The following is a 21,133-nucleotide window of genomic DNA, read 5'->3' as shown; positions in this document are numbered from 1 at the left end:
TTTGATGCTGTTCTTTTGTTCCTGTCCTTCCTGTGAGTAAGGTTTTAGGAGCTGGACAAGGATATAACTGTTCATGAGGGAAGAATCATATAGTTATTCTAGCTAAGTGGGGAATTTCAAACAGTGATATGTTTGATTCTCGTTTATATCGAACAACTATCTTTAGAAGTCCTCATGTATTCAAAATTTATGGAAAAAGATATGCCTCAAGTCTTTGAAAAAGGAAAAAAAGATAGGAACAGTTTACTTCACCATGGAAAAATATTAAAAAGAAAGAAAGAAAAGGTAATGAATAACACTAGACCTCCAAAAATCAAAACTAAACAAAATTTGTATAAAACAGTTCTGGTATTGATATTAAATTAAACCTCCATCCAAACAAAATGTTCTCTTTAGGAAGTCTATAGTACACTCTACCTGTTCATTGGGCTATGCCTGTAAACTCAGCAGCACTCAGAAGGCTGAGGCAGGAGAATTACCAGTTCAAAGTTAGCCTGGGCTACAAAACAAAACAAAAACAAAAATCACAATATCTTAGTTGATACAAACAAAGCAAAACAAAAAACTGCTACTTTTATATTAACTATGATAGTATATACTTGTTAATTTAATTAATATAGTTATTTTAATGTAAACAATACTAAAAAGGGAAGTACATATTTTAGACGTATGCTAGGTTAGTTTTGATAAAGATCTCAGATTAGTTTTTTTCCCCCAACTATATCTAATGGTACCATATTCTTTATGAACTTCAGCTAAAATATTTTAAAGTAAAATCAAATCCTCAAACTTTGCACCCACAGTGGTTTGGTTGGGCTCTCTTTTAAAGCTGGGATCACCAGACTGGAGAGGCTCAGCATCAAAACATAACTGAACTCAAGAAGGAACGAACTTCAGTGAGTAAAATGGACATGGTAGTGAGCCATCGTTATTTTTGCAAGCAAGGAATTAGGAAAAAAAACTGCTTTATTACATCTAAAAATGAGCTCTTCATGTATTGACAACATGAGGAATTCATCTGGCCTCAGATGTGGTTTTACCAAGAGAACTTTAATTCCTAAGGCTTGGGAAACAGAATTCTGGGATGGAACACTCCAACTGTGGGAATAGTAGCCCAAGATGTGTCTTTGAACTACACAAGTTGGAAAATGCTGAGCTGAGGTGAGCGTCCCAGCATGCCCTGGGCTCTCCCATCCTCCTAGTGAGGAGGCAGAGGCTTGGAGTCTTCTCCGCACGAGGCTTTTCATGCTTGGCCTCCGGTCTCATTTGACCCCTTTAAGTTAGAACATTCTCTCTCAACCCGCCCTTGCACGGTTGTTGCAAGGGAAGATACACAATAAATGAGTTGCAACCCATAAACAAAATTAAATACCCAACTCTCTCCAGCCTCTTCAGGCCCCTCCCCCCTTCCAAACAAATGCCTAGCTCTTTTGTTTTCTTCAGTCAGTCTGGAATTACTATGAACTCGCCAATCCCCACCGAGTCTTTTCATGAAAGCTCGCATTCTCCCGGTCCCTATCCCTAGAAGAATTGGCACTCTACAGTTTTCCTCCATGGCAAGCAGTATAAAACAAGACACAGTTGCAACCCTGCTGGCTACTACTTACCAGTCCTACACAATGTCTACAGACAGATGAAATTCAAACTTCTGACTTAACTTAAAAAAAAAAAATCAGTTTGTTAGCCTGATTAAAGAAAAGTACTGTTTGTATAAACCTTTGTTTTTGAGAAGATATTTCAAAATATACCAGGCGTTGGAGTTTTGGCTTGTTTAGATTAATTTTGAAAGTTATTTTTAAAATGCAACTTTCTCTTTAAAGTTCTTTATTTTATTTTTGTACTGCACAGTTATAAACTACAAAAATAAATCCCAAGCTAAAATTTCCAAGTAACAATACCTTCACATTTAAAGTTTCTTAAGTTTCAGCTTATTTAAGTCCTAGAATTTTAGTGTTGTACTATAAATTCAGTCTGTAAGTTTTAATCAGTTTGTTCAACTCAAACCATTTGTGTCTCTTTCTGGGGAGTGATTTTACATAGAAGCTTAAAAAACACCATTTATTAACCACATTTGTGAGATGTAGTTGAATGAAAATAATGTGTTGAACACATGATTACCTGTTTTAAGTTCTTGACCAACTCATTAGTTATTTACAATTTGTTTTTAAAAGCTGCTTAAATAACTGCTTCACTAACTGGTACACGGTAATTTGTTACATTCATTCAATTTTAGAGACTTGATCTAAACAGTACACTGGACAGTTTTCTCAAAAGAACTTGAAGATATCATTTACTACATCTGAAAGTTAACAATATACAGAAAGATCTTTGAACTTACTGATTTAAGCCAATTTCCTCAGTCTTAAATATTTGCTGAAGAATAATCTTTTACCGGGTTTCAACTAAACTGAGTTTTTTTTCCTCCTTGCCAAGACTTTAAAAAAATTAAAATTATCTGTGGATAAATGTGACATATTTCTGGCTGGCTTATTTCTTTTTCTCCAGATAAAGATTGGTAAAATCTTTTATGAATGAAGACAAATCAAACAATTTTATACTTCCTTCTTTTCTGTCACGACCAGAGTTCTGATCGTTATATTTTTGAGAGAAAGAAAAAAAAAACAATAGACATGTATTTATAAACAGAAACCCACCAGCACCTAACACACATTGTGGTTGTTTACCTTCTCGGCTACTATTTATTTCGTTTGTTTCGTATGTTTCCGAACCAATTTCGTATTTATTTTTTCTCACCGTCTCCACCAAACGTCAGGAAAATTAGTACATTTCAGCTACAGAAATCGTTAATCCTTCAAGGTCGGTTTCAACTTCACCGGATTTAGGGCAGCTTCAACGAAAACGTGCTCTTAGCATAGCTGATTTTACCCGGAATTTTTTGTTTGCTCTCCCCCACTCCCCCGCACCTCCCCAGAAGTTGTTCGGCTTTGGTTAAAACAACCCCGCGGACCACAAAGGGAGCTGGGGTGGGAGGGGGTTGAACGAGTTCTCTAGAAGTTGAGTTAAATTCAGGCACCTGGGAACATACTTGGTTGTGCTTCTTTGAAATGACAAAAAAAAAAAAAAAAGGGTAAAAGGAAAATAAACGGATACATTCGAAGACCTAAAATAAAACTTGAGTTGGGGCAGTGCGCGTCCGAAACCCCGACTCCAGGCTGGTCCAGGGTACCACGCGCTGCCGGACTTGGGGCAAACAGTTAAAGGGAAGAGCGCTGCGAGCGGAAGCCCACCCCTCACCCACAGAACAGCCAACAAGGGAGCAAAGGGTTATTTTCGCGCCACAAAATATGCAAATACAGGGGCGGCCCGAGGGCCAATGGGTGGAGACCAGCTAAGACTCCAGAGGCGGCAACTGTCGATGATAGGCTCGCTGTCCCCACCAATCGGCGAGCGGCTCCGGCGAGGGCGGTGCCTCTCCCGGCGCAGGGTGAGGGTCCGAATCGAGCGGGGCAGCCCGTCCGCGTCGGAGCCCCGCCCTAAGTCGTTTTTCCGCGCCATCGGCGGCCGCCCCGCCCCGACAGAGCAGAATCAGCCTTCGTTATTTCTCCGTGGGGACCGAGCATCCTCGAGCGTGCGCCCGCCTCGCGAGTTTCCACGCAGTTTCCACGCATGGATGGTCAGGGCTCCAGCGGCCCATGAACACTTTCCCTTGTGTGCGTTTCGACCGGTTCGTCTTCTCTGCGCGGAGCTGGAGAAGGGAAACAAACCACCCCATCTTCTCGGTTCCCGGGCACCATGTTTATTACAGAAAGAAGTGACAGATTCCGGAGTGAGAGCAGACCCAGGTCTCGGATCTCGCCTCTGGTTTGAACAGAGTTCAGGGGAGCGGTTCTCGAGAAGAGTGAAGCGCGCCCACCAGCGTGAGGGTGTCAGGCCCGGGCCGGGGAGCCTTAGGGCCGCCCTCTGCTCTGCCCACAACCTGTGGCTACAGCAGCGGTAACGGACCTTCTAGGCGTACTTTCACGTTACACAGAACCTCAGACATTTTCTGAAGCTGTCGGATGTGTAAACAGATGGGTGGGAATCCTTCCTCCGTGGAATTAATATTAATTAGGGAGCTACAATTGCTTAAGAATCTGTACTGGTCCTTATACAAATAATGTGAGAAAATTCTTTAAGGCATCCATACAAATATTAGTTTACGAATTTGAAGAGTTACACTGACTTCATATATGTTCCGGAAAATTAATCAAGTATTTTTCGCTCGTAAAGCTAAATAATTACCCAGGGTTTTTTTGTTTTTGTTCTTAATTTTGCCACGGAGTATATAATCACAACCTCTCAAATGTTTGGAAAATTGGAAGTGGCTATGTCCACTTCTTTGATGTTTCAACTTTATTAGTGGAGTGTCAAGGTCCTAGACAAAGTATCCAGCTTGTTACAATAATACAGATTAAATTCACAGGATACATGCTGCCCAGGAATATATTCATTGCCACACACTTGCTTTAAATTCCAGCTGTTAGGATTTGTTTGACAGTAACAGATAATAATTTATCCCATGTTTTAAAAGTAGTTTTCGTTAGGTATCATTTAAAAAAAAACAAAATATGGTTAATCAGGGGGGATCAATACAATTTGGTAGCAAGCTGATCAGTTATTAAAAAAAATAAGCTACATGATCAGACTCTTAAAGTGATATACAGAAAAGCAAACATTACGAACAAAAACGTTTCTTCGACTAGGCTTGGTTCACATGAATGAAGTACTACAAAAATAACTTCGTAAAGTTTATACTGATATTTTTTTTGAATGCCACAGAAGCCTAAAGGAATACATATTTTCTTGAGAGCTGTTTCTCTTTCCAAATGCATGAGGGCAAAGGATAGCTTTTTAAAATAGCTAACAGCTTTAGAAATTTACTTCCAAAGTTGTTCTTCACAGATTTCCAATAGTTCTGAATACTGTGTCATAATTTCATAAAGACCATTTTACTAAATTAAGCTTAGATGAAAATACTGTTAAAGTGTGTTTACATTTATACAGTTGGGTTTGCTTAGCAGGAAAGAAAAACCTGTTAGTATAGTTGCATTTAAAATGGATGATCTGAGACCTTCCGGTTACTTAATACCAAATAGTAAATTCCTTTTAAAAGACAAAATGCAAATACTCTAGGTCGTTCAATAATTTCACATTTTAAAAACAAGCTGCTACTTGTTTTATCTTTAAGAGATACTTTATTAAATTTTTTTGAAAGAGCACACCATATCAAATTATCAATTGCTGAAGGTGTTTGTATTATGAAGCACATATTTTCTCTTCACATTTTTCAACTTGTGAGAGAGTTGCAAAACATTAGATTTTTGCCTGTATTTTCTGCTATGTAGAACTTAATTTCAGTCATCAAAACCCGGGAATTTCTCTTTTCCTTAAAATGCCTGTTAAAAATATACCATAAGTTATCTTTGAAGCTTTTGAGTAGAGCACACAACCATTAAGCCACAGTTGAAGGTGCTCACAAGGACAAGGGAACTGGCTTCTTTCTGCATTCCTGTTCTCCAGCGCACGTTTAGTAGGCTCAGGAAGGCTCCACCGGGCCCAGACCCAACCCCCCAACCACCATTGTGCTCGTTACCTACAGGGAAAATTATGAATGGCTGTCACAGTCAAAGGAAGGCAGAAAGAGCCGAGGAACCGTTCCCCAGCGCGGCCGCCACCTAAGGCTGACGCTAAACAGGGTTCCCTGAGAGTCCCAAGTTCTTTAACAAAAATTATTTAAATAAAAGTATCAGTCCTCCCCCTCCCCCTTCGAGAAACCACAGGAAGCGAGGGTTTCCCTTTAAGTACCGACTTTTCCCACTCGGCCACCCCCAGCCCCACAGCCTCCGCCCCGCGCCCCTCCCCCACGCGACCAGCCCACCCCCGGCCTCATTTATCCAGAGTCTTCTCGCAGCCGAGCAGCCAATGAACGGCGAGGCGGAGAGCCACCCGGAGCGCAGGCGGAGGAGGTGTCGCGTAGACACCCGCCCAGGACGCCGGCTCCCCTCCCCCACGCCGGCCCGGGCCGCCCCGCTCGCTCGGTCCCCGGGGCCCTCGAGGGGAGCGGCGCTCGGCTCCCCCAACCCCGGGTTCTACTTTCCCCCCCGTCATCTGAGCCACCGTGCGAGTTCGGGACTGTCATTCAGATTTCGCTGTTAAGTGACCCATTTTTCAAAAAAAAAAAAAAAAAAAATCGAATGGTTAAAACTACGGTAACTGCAACGGCAGGACCCCTAACCGCTTCCTCCTCTTTAGAAAAAAGGATCGTTCGTCTGACCCTCCCGAGGCTCGGTCGGACCCTTCGGAAACTCGCCGTGCCAATCGCGCCTGGCGCCGGCTGCAGCGGCTGGGCGTTCTCCACCCGCTCCCGGCTCCGGGTCCCTCGCCCAATCTCGCTTCCCCTCCCCCTCTCTCGTTTTTTTTTTTTTTTTCTCCTCTTTCCTCCGAAACCCACTCTAATTGAGGCGCTGGGATTCCTCACGTGAGACGTTGATTTGTAGTTTGAACACGTGGCTCATTCAAAAAGCCGGACACTCGGAGCGGCCGCCCCCGCCCCGCTCCCCTCGCCGCTGCCAGTCACCCCTCGGGGTTTTTTTACGGGGAGGCGGCGCCTGCCCCACGTAGTGTGATATTTTCACAGCCCGCTGGCCGCTGCCAAAGGGGTTGGGGAGGAAGAGACAAAAAGTAGTTTCCCCCCGCGCCTCCTCCTTTCTCTCGCTAATCCCGCCTCCTCCCCAGAGTTAGGAAGACTCGACGCTGGGCTGTCGCTAGGCTTTTTCTTTCTCTCTTTTTTTAATACCCAGAAGAGGAAAAAGGACCCTGGGATCTGGTTTTCGCCCGCCGCTCCCGTGCTTGGGTCACCGTGTGTGGGTTTGAAAGGCAAGAGGAGAGGAACAAAATCCACCGGCCCCATCCTCCGCCGTGGGTGCTTTTTAATTTAGCATTTTCCTCGGGTTTTTAAAACAACCCCTCTTCACAATGAACAAATTGTACATCGGGAACCTCAGCGACCACGCCGGCCCGGCGGACCTGGAAAGTGTCTTCAAGGACGCTAAGATCCCGGTGGCTGGCCCCTTCCTGGTGAAGACGGGCTACGCGTTCGTGGACTGCCCGGACGAGGGCTGGGCCCTCAAGGCCATCGAGGCGCTTTCAGGTGGGGCCCGCGCGCGTGGTCGGGGCGTCCCCGTCTCCGCAGCTGCCATCCGGTCCCCGCTCGCGGGGCGGGCGTGGGGAGGGGGACGCGCTGTCAGGCGCGGGGCGCGGCGCGTGCTGCAGGCCGGGCCGGCCGGGCCTCGGGGCCCAGCGCGGACGCCCGCCGGGCCCTCTGTCTGTTCGCCGTCCCCCGGCCGTAAGAGAACAGAAAGTGGCCTGAGCCTCGCGCCCGAGGGAGGCCGCGTCCAGGCGGCCCCGCTCCACCCCGCCGCGTCCACCTCGCGGGGTCGTTGGAGTGAAAGGGGCAGGTGGGCGGCGGCGGCCGGCTGTTGCCAGAACGGCAGCCCTGCCACGCGCGGCGCCGCAGTCCCGGCCCGTGCGCGCAGCCGCGGCCCGGGTGTCTGGGTGCGCTCTGCCCGGATGCCCGAGGGGAGAGCAGCTGTCCGTGCCTTTCGGTTTCCACCGTCCGCAGCTGGACTCGAGGCCGGCGCCTTGCTGGGTCAGCGCGTGTGGACCGGCCGCCCAGTCCTCTCCGGGCAGCCTGGCTCTTTAATCCCACCGCCCATTGCTCCAGGCCAACCTGGACGTGGACCAGAAAAGAAGGCCTCGCGCCCCCGTGGCAGGCTGTTTGTTGGGGGTGTACTTCTTGCAGACCTTGGGGTGTTGGGTGGCCCTTGGAGGGGGCCAGGAGGCGAAAATTGCAACCCAAGTGGTGAGCCTGACTGTTGCTCTCCCTCACCAGCTTTCTGCAAGTTAAATGCCACACCCACCCCAAGGGTCAGTTCTGCACCCTGGCCTGGTCCTGCTCCTCCCTTGTCCTTGAGTCCGGTGGGAATCTTAGGGCCCTGCTGAGGTCACCGAAGCAGGCAGTGTGTGTGGTTTTGTGTTTTTTGTTTTTTGGTTTTTTTTTCTCTCTTAAAGACTGTAGATTTCAAGGTGGGGAGAGCCGCTGAATCTAGCCAGTCGTCTTGCCTCTTGTGTGTTCACAGGTAAAATGGAACTACATGGGAAACCGATGGAAGTTGAGCACTCAGTCCCTAAACGTCAGAGGTGAGCCGATTTACCCTTTTCTGGCCGCTTTTTAGGGAGGAAGCTCTGAACACCGATGAGAACTAGGACGCTGGGGCCGCTGTTCAGTTTGCTTTTTTTCTGCTTGCGTTTAAGTTGATGGCAGGTGTGTGTGCGCGCGCGCGTTAATCATTCTGGGTCTTAAACGAGGGCTTGTATGCGGGCCCCAGCTTCTGGGTTATTGTTGATGTTATAAAAGCCTGTCAGGGAAGCTCTCACAGCTACGAGGTGTTCTTGGCAGAGCAGGTTTAGTCCTGAGTTTCAAAAGCCAAAAGTCTTTGGGAACCTACGGGATTTAGAAGGCAGGTCCAGGACAGATGTGGAGAAACTGGTCCGCAGTGGTGGGCTCTTCCAAGAGAGGAGGGGCACAGTCGCCTTTGCCCTGGTTCACTGGCCAGCCAGCAGCCATTGGGACACAGTGAATGCTGGGGTCCTGGGGCCTTTCAAACACTCCAAAGTTTTTTTTTTTTTTTAACAGTGCCTTTGTTCCCGCTCCTGCCCCTGGGTGTGTTTTGCTTACAAATAATCACTAAGAGACGGGGAAGACTAGAGGAATCTATGCTGCTTCAGTGAGATTTCGCTTCTCTGAGAGCATCTGTAGCTGTCACTTTAGAAAATATTTGTAGGCTATTTTAGCTACTGAAGCATTTTGGAGAAATGGCCCTTTCTCCCCTACTGCTCCCCCCAACCCCCTACTCTGTAATTCTTAACTGGAAGGACTGAGGTTACCCTGCTGGGTTTCTGCAAGCTGGGTTAGGGTTTCTGGCTGGCTTTTCAATCTTCCCCTGTTCCCAACCTGGAGCAAGCAATAAGCTTGAAGTTAATTCATACCAGGGCTGTGTCTGGTTAAGTGCGTCTGAGCCTGTGCTCTGGGGGACAGAGGGCAAGAAGAATGCTCTGTGACTGTTTTGAATGAAGCTCTCTTCTGCATGAATCATTTCACATTCCTGGTTTTAGGAATAAACTGGTGTTGGATACTTGTAGATTTCTTTTTAAGTACTTGCTTGATTCCCCCTAAGATAATTGGAAAGATATTTGTGTAACCTGATTTAGGTCCATTTTGATAAGGGTCAAGTTATTTCATATAGTAAAATGTAGTCTCTCATCATCATTATTTTTTAATCTTCTAAAGTAGATGTGGATAAAAAGTATCAAGTTGAACTTGGTTTCATAGGAACAATTGAGGGACAACTCATTTGCCCTTAAGAAATTTAGAGACCCAGCCTGTGAATCAGCCATTTTGGAAAAGCGAAACTTAATGTACACTTGCTAGTTGGTTTCGTGTTTATCCAGTGTATCTTAGTGCTGGTAGATCCGGCTTCCCTACCCTCCTCTCCCCTCCCCTCCCCTCCCCCACCATTCCCAGGCCTCCTTTATGCAGGTGAGAACTTTACCACCTCAGCCACATGCCCAGCTCTTGGTTTTTAATCAACTGTAGAATTAAAAGTAAGCAATGCAACAAAACAAGAAGCAGTGGTGTCCCTTATTAGTCGGATGATTGCTTAGCATGCCAGCCCCTTCCACTCCAGAATCCTGGGGCAGGGCAAATGATTATAATTAACAAAGGAACTGTTCTGAATTTAAAACATTAAATGTCTTTTTAAATTTAAACACATTAAATGAGTTTTTCAGCTACAGCTAATGTGTTGACCTCTATTTGTTGTAACCTCTGCTTTTTATTTTTGGAGTTACTGTCTCCCCATGTGTGGAGAATTAATTTAGGAACTTTGGTAACAACTGCTAGTCTTACTCCTAAAGCGTTGCTTAGTTTGAAAAGTTACTTGTTACTGTTCGAATTGCAGGAACAGGGTTCCTCTTTTGGAAAGCTAGGAGACTGTAACAAGTGGGGCTTATGTTTACTGGAAGCTTTTTCAGTTTATTAATAACAACAGAAGCTTTTCCTGTCCCACCCCTGCTACCAAAATGCTTAGGATTTTAAATGCGGTATTACTAGCCCAGTGAAGTGAACCTCACAGGTAGGGTGGAGTAAACCTGACCTTCTTTTTTCTGTCTTGGGAGCAATTAAGTGCCTGAAATCCTTTACTGAAACATTTTGCATAAAGTCTTCTTTAGCCTGTAATCCCAGCACTGCGGGAGGCAGAGGCAGGCGGATTCTGAGTTCAAGGCCAGCCTGGTCTACAGAGTGAGTTCCAGGACAGCCAGGGCTAGACAGAGAAACCCTGTCTCAAAAAAACCAAATCCAAAAAACGAAAAAAAAAAGTCTTCTTTATCTCCCTGGGAAATTTACCGATCATCTACATTACAGTTCAGTTCTGACTGAAGCTGCGCACTTTCCCTCTCTGGGCTCTTCTGTCATTTCACAGGCTCTGGAAGAGGGCCAGGAAGTGACCTGGCACCGACATGCTCACTTCCATACCACAGCAAGGTGTGGATTACTTTGATAGTGACTTGATTGCCCAGCACTGTCAGATGGACTGGTGGCCAGGATAGACTGCTCTGCACTTTGGGATGGAGTTCCGTTGTGTTTCACAGTCACTTTCCACCATCGTGTGGGCAGCCGAGGCAGGCACGCCTACTTGTCGGGCAGTGACCTTTGTACCTGTTTGCAAGGCATGTCGGGAGCTGGGTGCTGGGGAATGCTTCTGGCAGCACTCAGAGGATGAACAGGGGAGCAGCACAGAGGTGATTGGATGCTTTGCAGGCTGCGAGCTGAGCTGGGCGGGCCCTTCAGGAAAGGGTATTGTTGAGTTTGGTTCAAACCAAGCTTAGTTCCCCATTACTGAAGTCTCAAGGGAATGTGGAAGGAATGTGGCTTTTCTGCATTCAGATGCCCCTCTGTTGTAGATTACAGCAGAGTGCACAGGGCCCGAGGATCCCTGCCTGCAGAGAAGAAGCATGCTTTGGACTCTGAGATGGTGATACACCCTCAGTTCCACATTCAAAAGATAGAGCATGGGGATGCTTGGTAGCTTCCAGAGGCGGGCCTGATTATTTTAATTATTTTACCTCTCGGACTTAAGGTGAGTGAGGAAGAAGTTTTGCCTAGGAAGGTTTTTAGCAACCCTAGGAAGGCTTGTTTGGGAGAGCCAGTGGTGGCCGCAGGGCTTCCGGCCTCTGCTGTTTGCTTCTGTACAAGGCCCCGCTGCCCTGGTGTTGGTATGCTGTGGGCTGCTGGGCGCAGAGAGGGAATGGCAGAGCTGCTGACACCGCAGAACTAAGACATGGTGGTTTTAGCTAAATTTCCATGACTTTCAGATTCGTGATTCTTTTTCCTATTTTCAGTTTTCACAGCCTACTCATATTTGATCAGACTTGTGATTTATTTAGCTCTTATCCTTGGTTATAAATAAATATTTGAGTAGAGGAGAGAAATTGTAAGATATTATACTTTTTTTTTAAAGATTTATTTATTTATTATATGTAAGTACACCGTAGCTGTCTTCAGACACCAGAAGAGGGGTCAGATTTCATTACGGATGGTTGTGAGCCACCATGTGGTTGCTGGGATTTGAACTCAGGACCTTCGGGAGAGCAGTCAGTGTTCTTAACCGCTGAGCCATCTCATCAGCCCCCAAGATATTATACTTAATGTGTACTAAGAAAGATTCTTACATAGTTTGTGGTACTAACACTCAAGTACTTCATACTCTTAATAAGAAGATAAAGGGAACAACCTACTTTGATACTGGAATCTTGTGCTTATAGTGTCGGTTGAGTAGAAGTTACTGGGACTTTAATTTCATCGCTCTGTAAGCGGCTATTTAAAAACTAGCGTATTGCTTCAGTGGGGCCAAGTGTAGAGTAGGCTGCACTGTGCCCACCAGCCCAGGGCACTGACTGCTGCCTGGGGGGTCAGCCTCAGAGTGAGGGCAGCTGGCCAACGCTGTTTTCAGTGCTGAACATTTAAACACAAGCTATTCCTTAGTGGAGTGGGACAGATAGTCTCACTTTTGAATTGTGGCTTACTGTTAGGGAACTTGGCTGGGAACGAATTTCAAGCAGAATTATCTTTTCAGTGCATGATGTAAGCACTGCAGTATGTGACTCAGTGGTTGGGGCTGGGGGGATTGTTTATTTTTTAATATTTTTTTAACTTCTTACTTGCTCAGTACAGTTAGAATTTGTGAGATTTCTTATTTTGGCCTTAAAAGAACTTTTTTTAGGAAGCAAATGGATGTGTCTAAGTAGCTTCTACCATGCTTTGTTCATAGCTGCCCTGAGAAGGATGTTACTGAATATCACATGTGTCTGGAGCCAGTGGGAAGAGGGAGCCTGCCCTCTGACCTGGGCCCTGGCTTTTTACCTGTGTGGCTACTGAGACTGTTCAGGACCAGACACCTTTTGTGACAATCTCCAAGGGACATCATTTGTTCCAAGGTTTGGCCTCTTTCCTGGAAGCAAATGGGTTCTCAGATGGAATTACAGAGGTGCAGTGTTTTCCCTAGGTGGGGCTTTGCTTGAAATTTTCTGTATGTAGCACAGCAGGCCTGTTGCTTCCTCCACCTTGTTCCTGTGTACCACCTTCAGCTGTCAGCGAATGGAATGTTGTCTTTGCTGTGCCTTGAAGCCCTTTGTGAGCCCTGCTGCCCTGTTGTGTTGTCCTAGGCCTGGGGCCTTGAATTACAGCGAGCCTGTTGAACCACCTCCTGTTTTGTGAGGCACTCTCTGGCAGTTGTGCATCCGCAGCGTCCAGACAGCAGCGTTGCTGGCAGGAACTGAGTCCTGAAAGGGAGTCACCCACTCGCTCACTCGGACAGTTGGTTTGGGCTGGAGGAAGGAGAGGCAGAAAGATGGTTTGGCTGTGCTATTCTTAGCTCTGTTTCCTCTATCAACTGTTGCCTCTGATTCAAGCTTCCAGAGTCACAAGACAGGAGGTGGCACTGTGGTAACAGTGACCAAAGGATTGCATTCTTAGTTAGGATTTCTGCCCATATGTCCGATGTTTATGAATTGGCTTCTACTGCCAGGGCTTTGCTCGAGGGCTGCTGGTGGGCAGGCATACTTTGCAGTGCTTTATTAAAGTGGAAGGTGTAATTTATTGTGACCTGAAGTTCTGTCTGGCAAGTTTTCAGCATTGGTGAATAACTAGTATCAGATATTAAGATGGTGTGTGAGTTCTGTTGTCTGAAGCTGGCCTCATACCAGTTGTACATGTTTCAGAGAATCACCCTGAGACCATTTAGTTTGATTAGGAAATAGTTTGAACTTAACAAAGCTGTAGTAGAGTTATAAGAGGAAATGACCAAATTTAGTTGTTTTCCTTTAACCTAGGCTTACTGCAGATTCTTTTTTTTTTTTTTTTTCTTTTTTCGGTCTTTTGGATTTGGTTTTTTCGAGACAGGGTTTCTCTGTATAGCCCTGGCTGTCCTGGAACTTACTCTGTAGACCAGGCTGGCCTCGAACTCAGAAATCCACCTGCCTCTGCCTCCCAGAGTGCTGAGATTACAGGCGTGCGCCCCCACCGCCTGGCCTTTTTTTTTTTTTAAGATTTATTTATTTATTTATTTTTTATGTATGTGAGTACACTGTAGCTGTCTTCAGACACACCAGAAGAGGGTATCCGATCTTATTACAGATGGTTGTGAGCCACCATGTGGTTGCTGGGAATTGAACTCAGGACCTCTGGAAGTACAGTCAGTGGCCAGTGCTCTTAACCACTGAGCCATCTCTCCAGCCCGGCCTTTTTTTTTTTTTTTAAAAGATTATTATTATTGTAAAGAAGCACACTGTAGCTGTCTTTAGACACACCAGAAGAGGGCGTCAGATCTCATTATGGATGGTTGTGAGCCACCATGTGGTTGCTGGGAATTGAACTCAGGACCTCTGGAAGAGCAGTCAGTGCTCTTAACCGCTGAGCCATCTCTCCAGCCCCTCATTGCAGATTCTTAATTCTCCTGCTTTGGGCTCCTGGGCCATGCTTATTGGTGCGTATTGCCATGTACCAGATTCCCAAGTTCTTCAACTATCTGGTTTTATTATCACTTAATACTTGTCTAGGGAGTAAAGTTTGTTGTCCTTAATAGTATTGCGTGTATCTGTTCTGCCTAGAAAACTATAACAAAACTTACTGGTTTAAATAAGTTGGTTTTTTTTTTCCTCGTGACAGGGTCTCCTGTTTCTCAGGCTGGGCCTCAAACTTGCTGCATAGCAGAGGATGATCATGGAGTTCTGATCCTCCAGCCTCTCCTTCCTGAGTGCTAGTTCCAGACATCTGCCACCATGTCTGTGTGCTAGGGGCTGAACTCAGTCAGGGCTTTGTGCATTCCAGGCAGGTACCCCTCATGGAGTTACAGACGCAGCCTTTTTCATTTTATTTCTTTGGAGACAGGGTCTCGCCATGTAACATAGACGGATTGACTTGGAGAGCCTTCTGCCTCAGCCTCCTGAGGTCTGTGTTCATAGATGTGTGCTCTTACACTTAACATCACTTGCTCTTTCTTCCTGCTCCCCCTACCTCCACTCTCCTGTCGTCAACACACAGGGTTATTATTCTGTGTAGCCCTGGCTGTCCTGGACCTCAGGCTGTAGACCAGGCTGGCCTCGAGCTCATCGATCCGCCTGCCTCTGCCTCCCCAGTGCTGGGATTACAGGCGGTGCTGGGATTACAGGCGTGCGCCGTGGGCGGCCACCACCACCGGCCTGGCTCTTTCTATGTTTCTATGAGTCTGTTAGGTGGTTGGTTCACATTATTTCATTTTGGGTGATTTACTGAAGCCAGAATAAAGAGTCCTAGAGGAGTCATAACTGGTCCCTTGGTGCTTTTCCTTGTAAAATCTTGGTGGTGTCTAATCATTCAGTTAGTAGCCAAAAAAGGCCCTCCCCTCCACTTGTCTGCCCTGAGATTGGCACATTGTTATTTCTGTCTCATTCCATTAATTAAATTCATCAGGCCAGACTGGTTGCAAGAAAGATAAGGAAATAGTCTGTCTGCAGATGGTGTACATGATCCTCAAGGGAGGAGTGGGTGGGAGGCGGCCATCTTTACCTTATTACACAGATGCTGGGGATTACAGTCAGAAGGAGGCTCTCTGCCGCAGCATTATTTCCTAGGTCTTTATTTTTTGGGACAGGTTTTTCCTACGTAGCACAAGGCTGCCTTGGGATTACCGTGTAGCCCAGAATTATCTTTAGTCTTAACATATATTTGGGAAAATATTTGACATTAATTGTTATTTCTGCTAAAGGGGCTACTGGCTTCAGATGCTTGGAACATAAAATATATGAAAATTGGACCAAAGGTGAACCCTAGTGGTAGAGTGTTTATCTACCAAAAACAAGTCCAGGCCTCAATTTTCGGTACTGAAAACATTTTAAAATTGTTTTTTTTTGTTTGTTTGTTTCTTTTATTTTTTTAATTTTTGTTTGACACAGGGTTTCTCTGTGTAGCCCTGGCTGTTCTGGAACTCACTCTGTAGACCAGGCTGGCCTTGAACTCAGAAATCCGCCTGCCTCTGCCTCCCAAGTGCTGGGATTAAAGGTGTGGGGGGGGGCGCCCCCCCCCCCACCACCTCCACCACCACCACCACCCGGCTTAAAATTGTTTTTAATCAATAGAAATGGAGAGTGAATCTCTGCATTTATTTTCTTGGAAGAGATGTGTTTGTATTAGCCAAGGCTCTGTATGTTTCTAAGAAGCAGTCACAGTGACTGCTGTTGAGTGAGATCAGAATGTTGAGAATGAGGATGACGAGATGTGTTGGTTAGAACAACAGCATGGAAGATGGTGCCTTCATTCACCAGCAGGGCATTACTGAGAAGGGCAGACTCCGGGGTGAGGTAGGAACTTTACTTTTGGCAAGTTTCTAGTAGAAATATAAAAGAAATGGAGAAGGCATTTTTATTCTTCAGTCTGGAGCTCAAAGGAAGGAAGACCTATTATATGTGCTTGAAACCATTAAATTGTTCCAGATCATCAAGGCGCTGAGCCTAAGGCTCTGGTCAAGGAGAAAGGAGAAACCACCAAAACAGGTGATCACCATGTGTGGGATGGGAACTAGCTTGGCGCCACACAAGGAAACTCACCAACAAAGTGAAAATAATGTGGCAAGGAAAGTTCTTTTTGTAAAAAGGATTCGCCAGAGGGGCTGGAGAGATAGAGCAGTGGTTAGAGCACTGACTCCTCTCGCACAGGCTTCAGATTCCTTCCCACCATCTATCTCATCACATAGATGCAGAGCTGACCTCTACAGGTACCAGGTGCCCATGTGGTGCACATACACATAGAAAGGTAAAAAGACTCATACACAGAAAATAAAAGTAAATAAATCTCTAAACGAGTGGGGGGAAAGATGCCTGTATATGACTAGCAAGTAGGAATAGGACGGCATTTGTGTTTTATGCCTAACATAGGTGGTGACTGTGTATCATCTCATTGATGACCTCACAGTCCCATGTGATTGGCTCTTCAGCAGGAAGGAGAAGGGGAAGAAGGTTCCGGGAAGAGGAGCCCTTTTTGGTCTCCCTTTGCCATGATAGGGAAGAAACAGCATTCTTCACAATGGTCAGATAGAGGGAGTGTTTTGAGGAAAAGTTAAATAGGCTGGAAAAGGATGGGTGGCCCCCTGGGTTGGGTTCTGCTCAGGAGCTCCACGCTGTAGATGAATCTGTGAGTGCAGGTGGTGTTAAATCTCAGTCTGGTGCAGAGGAGATAGCCCGACACTTAAGCCCATTTGTTGCTATTGCAGAAGACCCGGGGGACTCATACAGTAGCTCACAGCCATCTGTTACTCTAACACCTTGTTCTGATCTATAGTCACCAGTTGAGTACATGATGCATAGACATATGTAGGCAAAATACTTATACACATAAAATAAAACCAGAAACAAGAACTTAAATGATCTGCCTCCCTTTGCCCCTGAGTGCTGGGATTAAAGACATCGAGACCACACCTAGTTAACCAAAATAAATCAAGAAAAATAAGCAACTGACTTGACCTTCTGGTTCTGTTGCTGTGAGAGAATGGATTTATGATGTTTCAATGTCCTGGGATATAATATTTCTTCCAGGTTTCATTTATTAGGCCCTTGGGTTGTCTTAACTTCTAGAAACAATTATAAATTTTTTATTTCTAATCTGATAGAGCTGGAAGATTCCCCTAACTTTAGTAAATTGTCTTGTTCAACAGACAAACCCTGTTCCTGACATCTGACCACGCCTCGTGTGTTTCACTATTTCTGGTGGTGGTGAGCTCAGTTTCTTAAACAAATCATACTGCTTTTTACTGACAAACATTTGGGAAATCCTCCAGAGCTATCTCAGCAAAAGAATGAGATGAAGTTTAGATCTTCTGTAGAACATGATAACTTAACCAACAGAGGTTGGAACTGGTGGTCAAGTCGTTATGGAAAGCTAGTTTTAATTAGTTTAGTTGAGTCTTACTCTGTAGCTCAGGCTGGCCTCAAACTCTAAATTATCTAGCTCTTGTGTGTGTGTGTGTGTGTGTGTGTGTGTTTTCAAGACAGGGTTTCTCTGTGTAGCCCTGACTGTTCTGGAACTCACTCTGTAGACCAGGCTGGCCTCGAACCAGAAATCCACCTGCCTCTGCCTCCTAAGTGCTGGGATTACAGGCGTGCGCCACCACTGCCTGGCAGCATCTAGCTCTTTTGAAGCACTTTAATCATTTGGTTGTTTGGATGCTGGGAGAAGTTAAATATAGTTTTCCTTTTACTCATAAAACGTGTGCTACGAGAAATAATGATCTTTTGAAGGTGCCTAGATTCTTCCTTAATTTTGAAAATCTCATCCTAGATGAGAGCAGGCTTCTTCCTCAGTTGTAAATTCTACTTTTAATGACTACCTTAGCTGCAGGAATGAAGTGCTTTCTTAGCTCAGCTGATCTTGAGGGTCTTGGCTTGCTGTCAAGACTTGGGTTTGTCTAAGTTCTTTGATTAGTATTAGTAAAATGATGTTTGGGGCTGAAGAGCTGGTTCAGCAGTTAAGAACAGGTTAAAAGTAGGCATTGCTCTTCCAAGGACCAAAGTTCAAGTCTCAACGCCAACTCACAACCACCTGTAACTCCAGTTGCAGGCGATCTAACTCCTGCCTCCACAGGCACTTATACAAAATGACTTACACAACACAACACATGCACACAAAATTAATATCTTTCTTTAAAAAGTGCTACTTTCAGGCTGGAGAGATGTCTCAGCGGTTAAGAGCACTTCTAGAGATCCTGAGTTCAATTCTCAGCATGGTTCACAACCATCTGTAATGGGATTCCATGTCCTCTTCTGGTGTGTCTGAAGACAGCGACAGTGTACTTACATAAATAAAATAAATCTTTTTTAAAAAAGTGCTACTTTCTCAAAATACTTACTGTTTTCCAGGAAGGAAAGTTAAACAGACAAACTGTAAATTCTGTGGTATTGCTTTACTGAAGGATTCTTCACAGAGCCCCTGGGAGAGGAGACTGGCCTGCAACCCTGCATCGAAAGGCCACTGCTGGCTCCTCCCACTGCTGGCTCCTCCCACTGCCCAGCCTGACTTCACTCTCCGAGTCAAGTTGTGCAAATCCTTATGTGGATTATACGAATCACAGTTTATTACAGAGTGTAAACATTCAGGGGTCCTAATTTTGTTTTGTTTTTGGAGACAGTCTTAGGAACCAAGGCTGGTCTTGACTGCCTGGCTCCCCGACATTCACCCCACCCGCAACTCCTACACCCCCCCACCCTCAACTCCTACACCCCCCCACCCTCAACTCCTACACCCCCCCACCCCCCCACCCTTAACTCCTACACCCCCCACCCCCCTGCTGCGAGTGTTGAGTGATACCACACCTAGGTCAGACATTTAAGAAAGAAATCAAAGCCTGCTATAGTGGTGCATGCCTTTAATTTCAGCAGAGGAAGGTGGATCCCTGAGTTCCAGGACAACGTGGGCTACACAGAGAAACGCTTTCTCCCAAAACCACCACCACCAAAACCAAAACCTTTGTCTTTGATACATTTTTTTTAGCAGCATCATCTTACTGTGAATGAGTTTCGGAGTGGGGTGGGGGTGCTGGCAGCTGAGAGACACGAGAGAGTAGGGCAGAGGCTACAGAAAGAAGGCTTTCTCCCCAGAGTGACTGTAACTCAGGAATATATTCTTAGCTTAATCTTTTTTGTTTTGTTTTGTTTTTTTTGTTTTGTTTTGTTTTTTTGAGACAGGGTTTCTCTTTGTAGCCCTGGCTGTCCTGGAACTCACTGTAGACCAGGCTGGCCTCGAACTCAGAAATCCACCTGCCTCTGCCCCCCAAGGGCTGGGGTTGAAGGCATGTGCCACCGCTGCCCGACCATTCCTAGCTTATTAAATGGTTCCTTTTTGTTGTTTGGTAGGGCCCTGCCTTGCTGAGGGGAAATTTCTTTGGTTCATATTATTGTTGAGGGTTAGGAGACTTGGAGGGGAGTCTTTACCTTGTGTGTCCTTGGAGAACTGAAGAGCCTATATCTTAAAGGGTGTGGGATATGAGATCTTTGCTTTGGGTTCAAATAGTAAATCTTTTTTTGGGGGGGGGGTTGTTTGTTTGTTTTTGTTTTTTTTTTTGTTTTTTTTCGAGACAGGGTTTCTCTGTACCCCTGGCTGTCCTGGAACTCACTCTGTAGACCAGTCTGGCCTTGAACTCAGAAATTTGCCTGCCTCTGACTCCCAAGTGCTGGGATTAAAGGCCTAAAGCCACCACCGCCTGGCTTGAATGGTAATTCTTAGTAATGAAAGACATAACAATGTTTCCTTCCTCTTTCTTTTTTTTCTTTCATAATTTTTTTTTAATGTGTGTGAATGTTTTGCTTGCATATATATGTGTGTGTCTTGTGCTCTTGGAGGTCAGAAAAGTACCCTGGACTTCCTGGTGCTAGAGCTACAGCCGGTTGTGAAGCTACTGTGTGGGTACTGGGATCTGAGTCCTGGGCTTCTGAAAGTGCAGTGAATGATCTTAACTACTGAGCTAACTCTAGCCCAAGCATGCAAGAGGTTAAAGATGAGGAGGTTCAGGTCTGAGAGGGTTTCTTCCACGGCTTTCGTCAGATCCTATGGGATTGCACCATCATGCCTGTTTTTAGTCTGGAAAATTTTATAACACAAATTCTTAGAACAAGTATTGTTATATCAGAAATATACATTTAGCTGGGTGTGGTGGTGTAGGCCTGAAACCCAGCACTTGGGAGCCAGAAGCATGCACATTTTTGTGAGTTTGAGGCCAGCCTAGTCTAGAAAACAAATTTCAGGCCAACTTGTGAGAGACCTATCTCAAGCAAAGCAAAGCAAAACCCCCAAACAAAACATTGTAAGTGCAATGTGTGCAGGGGGGTGGGGAGCTATAAAATTTCTATTCTTGACAGGATTAATCACAGGTTGACAATAAAACCTCTGTTGATGGTGTGCAGGGTGGGTCAGGACCTTCTGTGATGTGATGGTGCACCTTGTAATTCCCACGTGCTGGAGGCAGGTGCAGGAAAGACTGAGATTGTCTCCTCCACCTAGGTCACATAGTGAGATCCTGCCTCAAACAAAACACACACCAGTACAAACAAAACCCAAACCTGTCCTTGAAGACTGTCACCATAGAAATGCTTGCCTTGTCTACCAGAGATGATGTGCTCACTCTGGTAAGTCTGCATCCCATTTCATTCTTGTCCTTTTGTGTGTGTGTGTGTGTGTGTGTGTGTGTGTGTGAGAGAGAGAGAGAGAGAGAGAAATCCTATAAAATGAAGCCTGGTAAGTTATCCCTCTTGTGTTTGGTTTGTGTTTTTTATAACTAGCACCCTGAACTTTTTATCTTGCCTCAGAAACAATCAGTAGCTTCCTATAGTAGGAGCTGGAGCTGTATTACACCATCTCAGGACAGATGCGGCTGCTTCTACACTACTGACTTCCCTGTTGCCCCTGAGGCAATTACCTCACTAGCCACATCAGCTTACCTGACCTTGGACTTCTCAATGTGTCTTTTTTGCTGGATATTTAGTTTGCATGTTT

The 21,133-nt window shown here is 45.5% G+C and overlaps 1 protein-coding gene across 1 annotated transcript in view; it reads left to right on the top strand.

Annotated features, from left to right (window-relative positions):
* Positions 1-6,628: 6,628 nt before the first annotated feature.
* Positions 6,629-21,133, top strand: part of Igf2bp3 (insulin like growth factor 2 mRNA binding protein 3) — a 122,284-nt gene continuing 107,779 nt past the window's right edge. Inside the window, exons 1-2 of the mRNA XM_052173691.1 lie at positions 6,629-7,150; positions 8,139-8,199. Of these exons, the coding sequence (XP_052029651.1) occupies positions 6,976-7,150; positions 8,139-8,199 (236 nt within the window). The 5' untranslated portion in view covers positions 6,629-6,975. The remainder of the gene's footprint in view (positions 7,151-8,138; positions 8,200-21,133) is intronic.

Source organism: Apodemus sylvaticus, chromosome 2 (genome assembly GCF_947179515.1).
Source record: "Apodemus sylvaticus chromosome 2, mApoSyl1.1, whole genome shotgun sequence".
NCBI classification, from domain to species: domain Eukaryota; kingdom Metazoa; phylum Chordata; class Mammalia; order Rodentia; family Muridae; genus Apodemus; species Apodemus sylvaticus.
The sequence above is the reverse complement of the archived record's forward strand: the minus strand, read 5'-3'. Positions and strand labels throughout refer to the sequence as shown.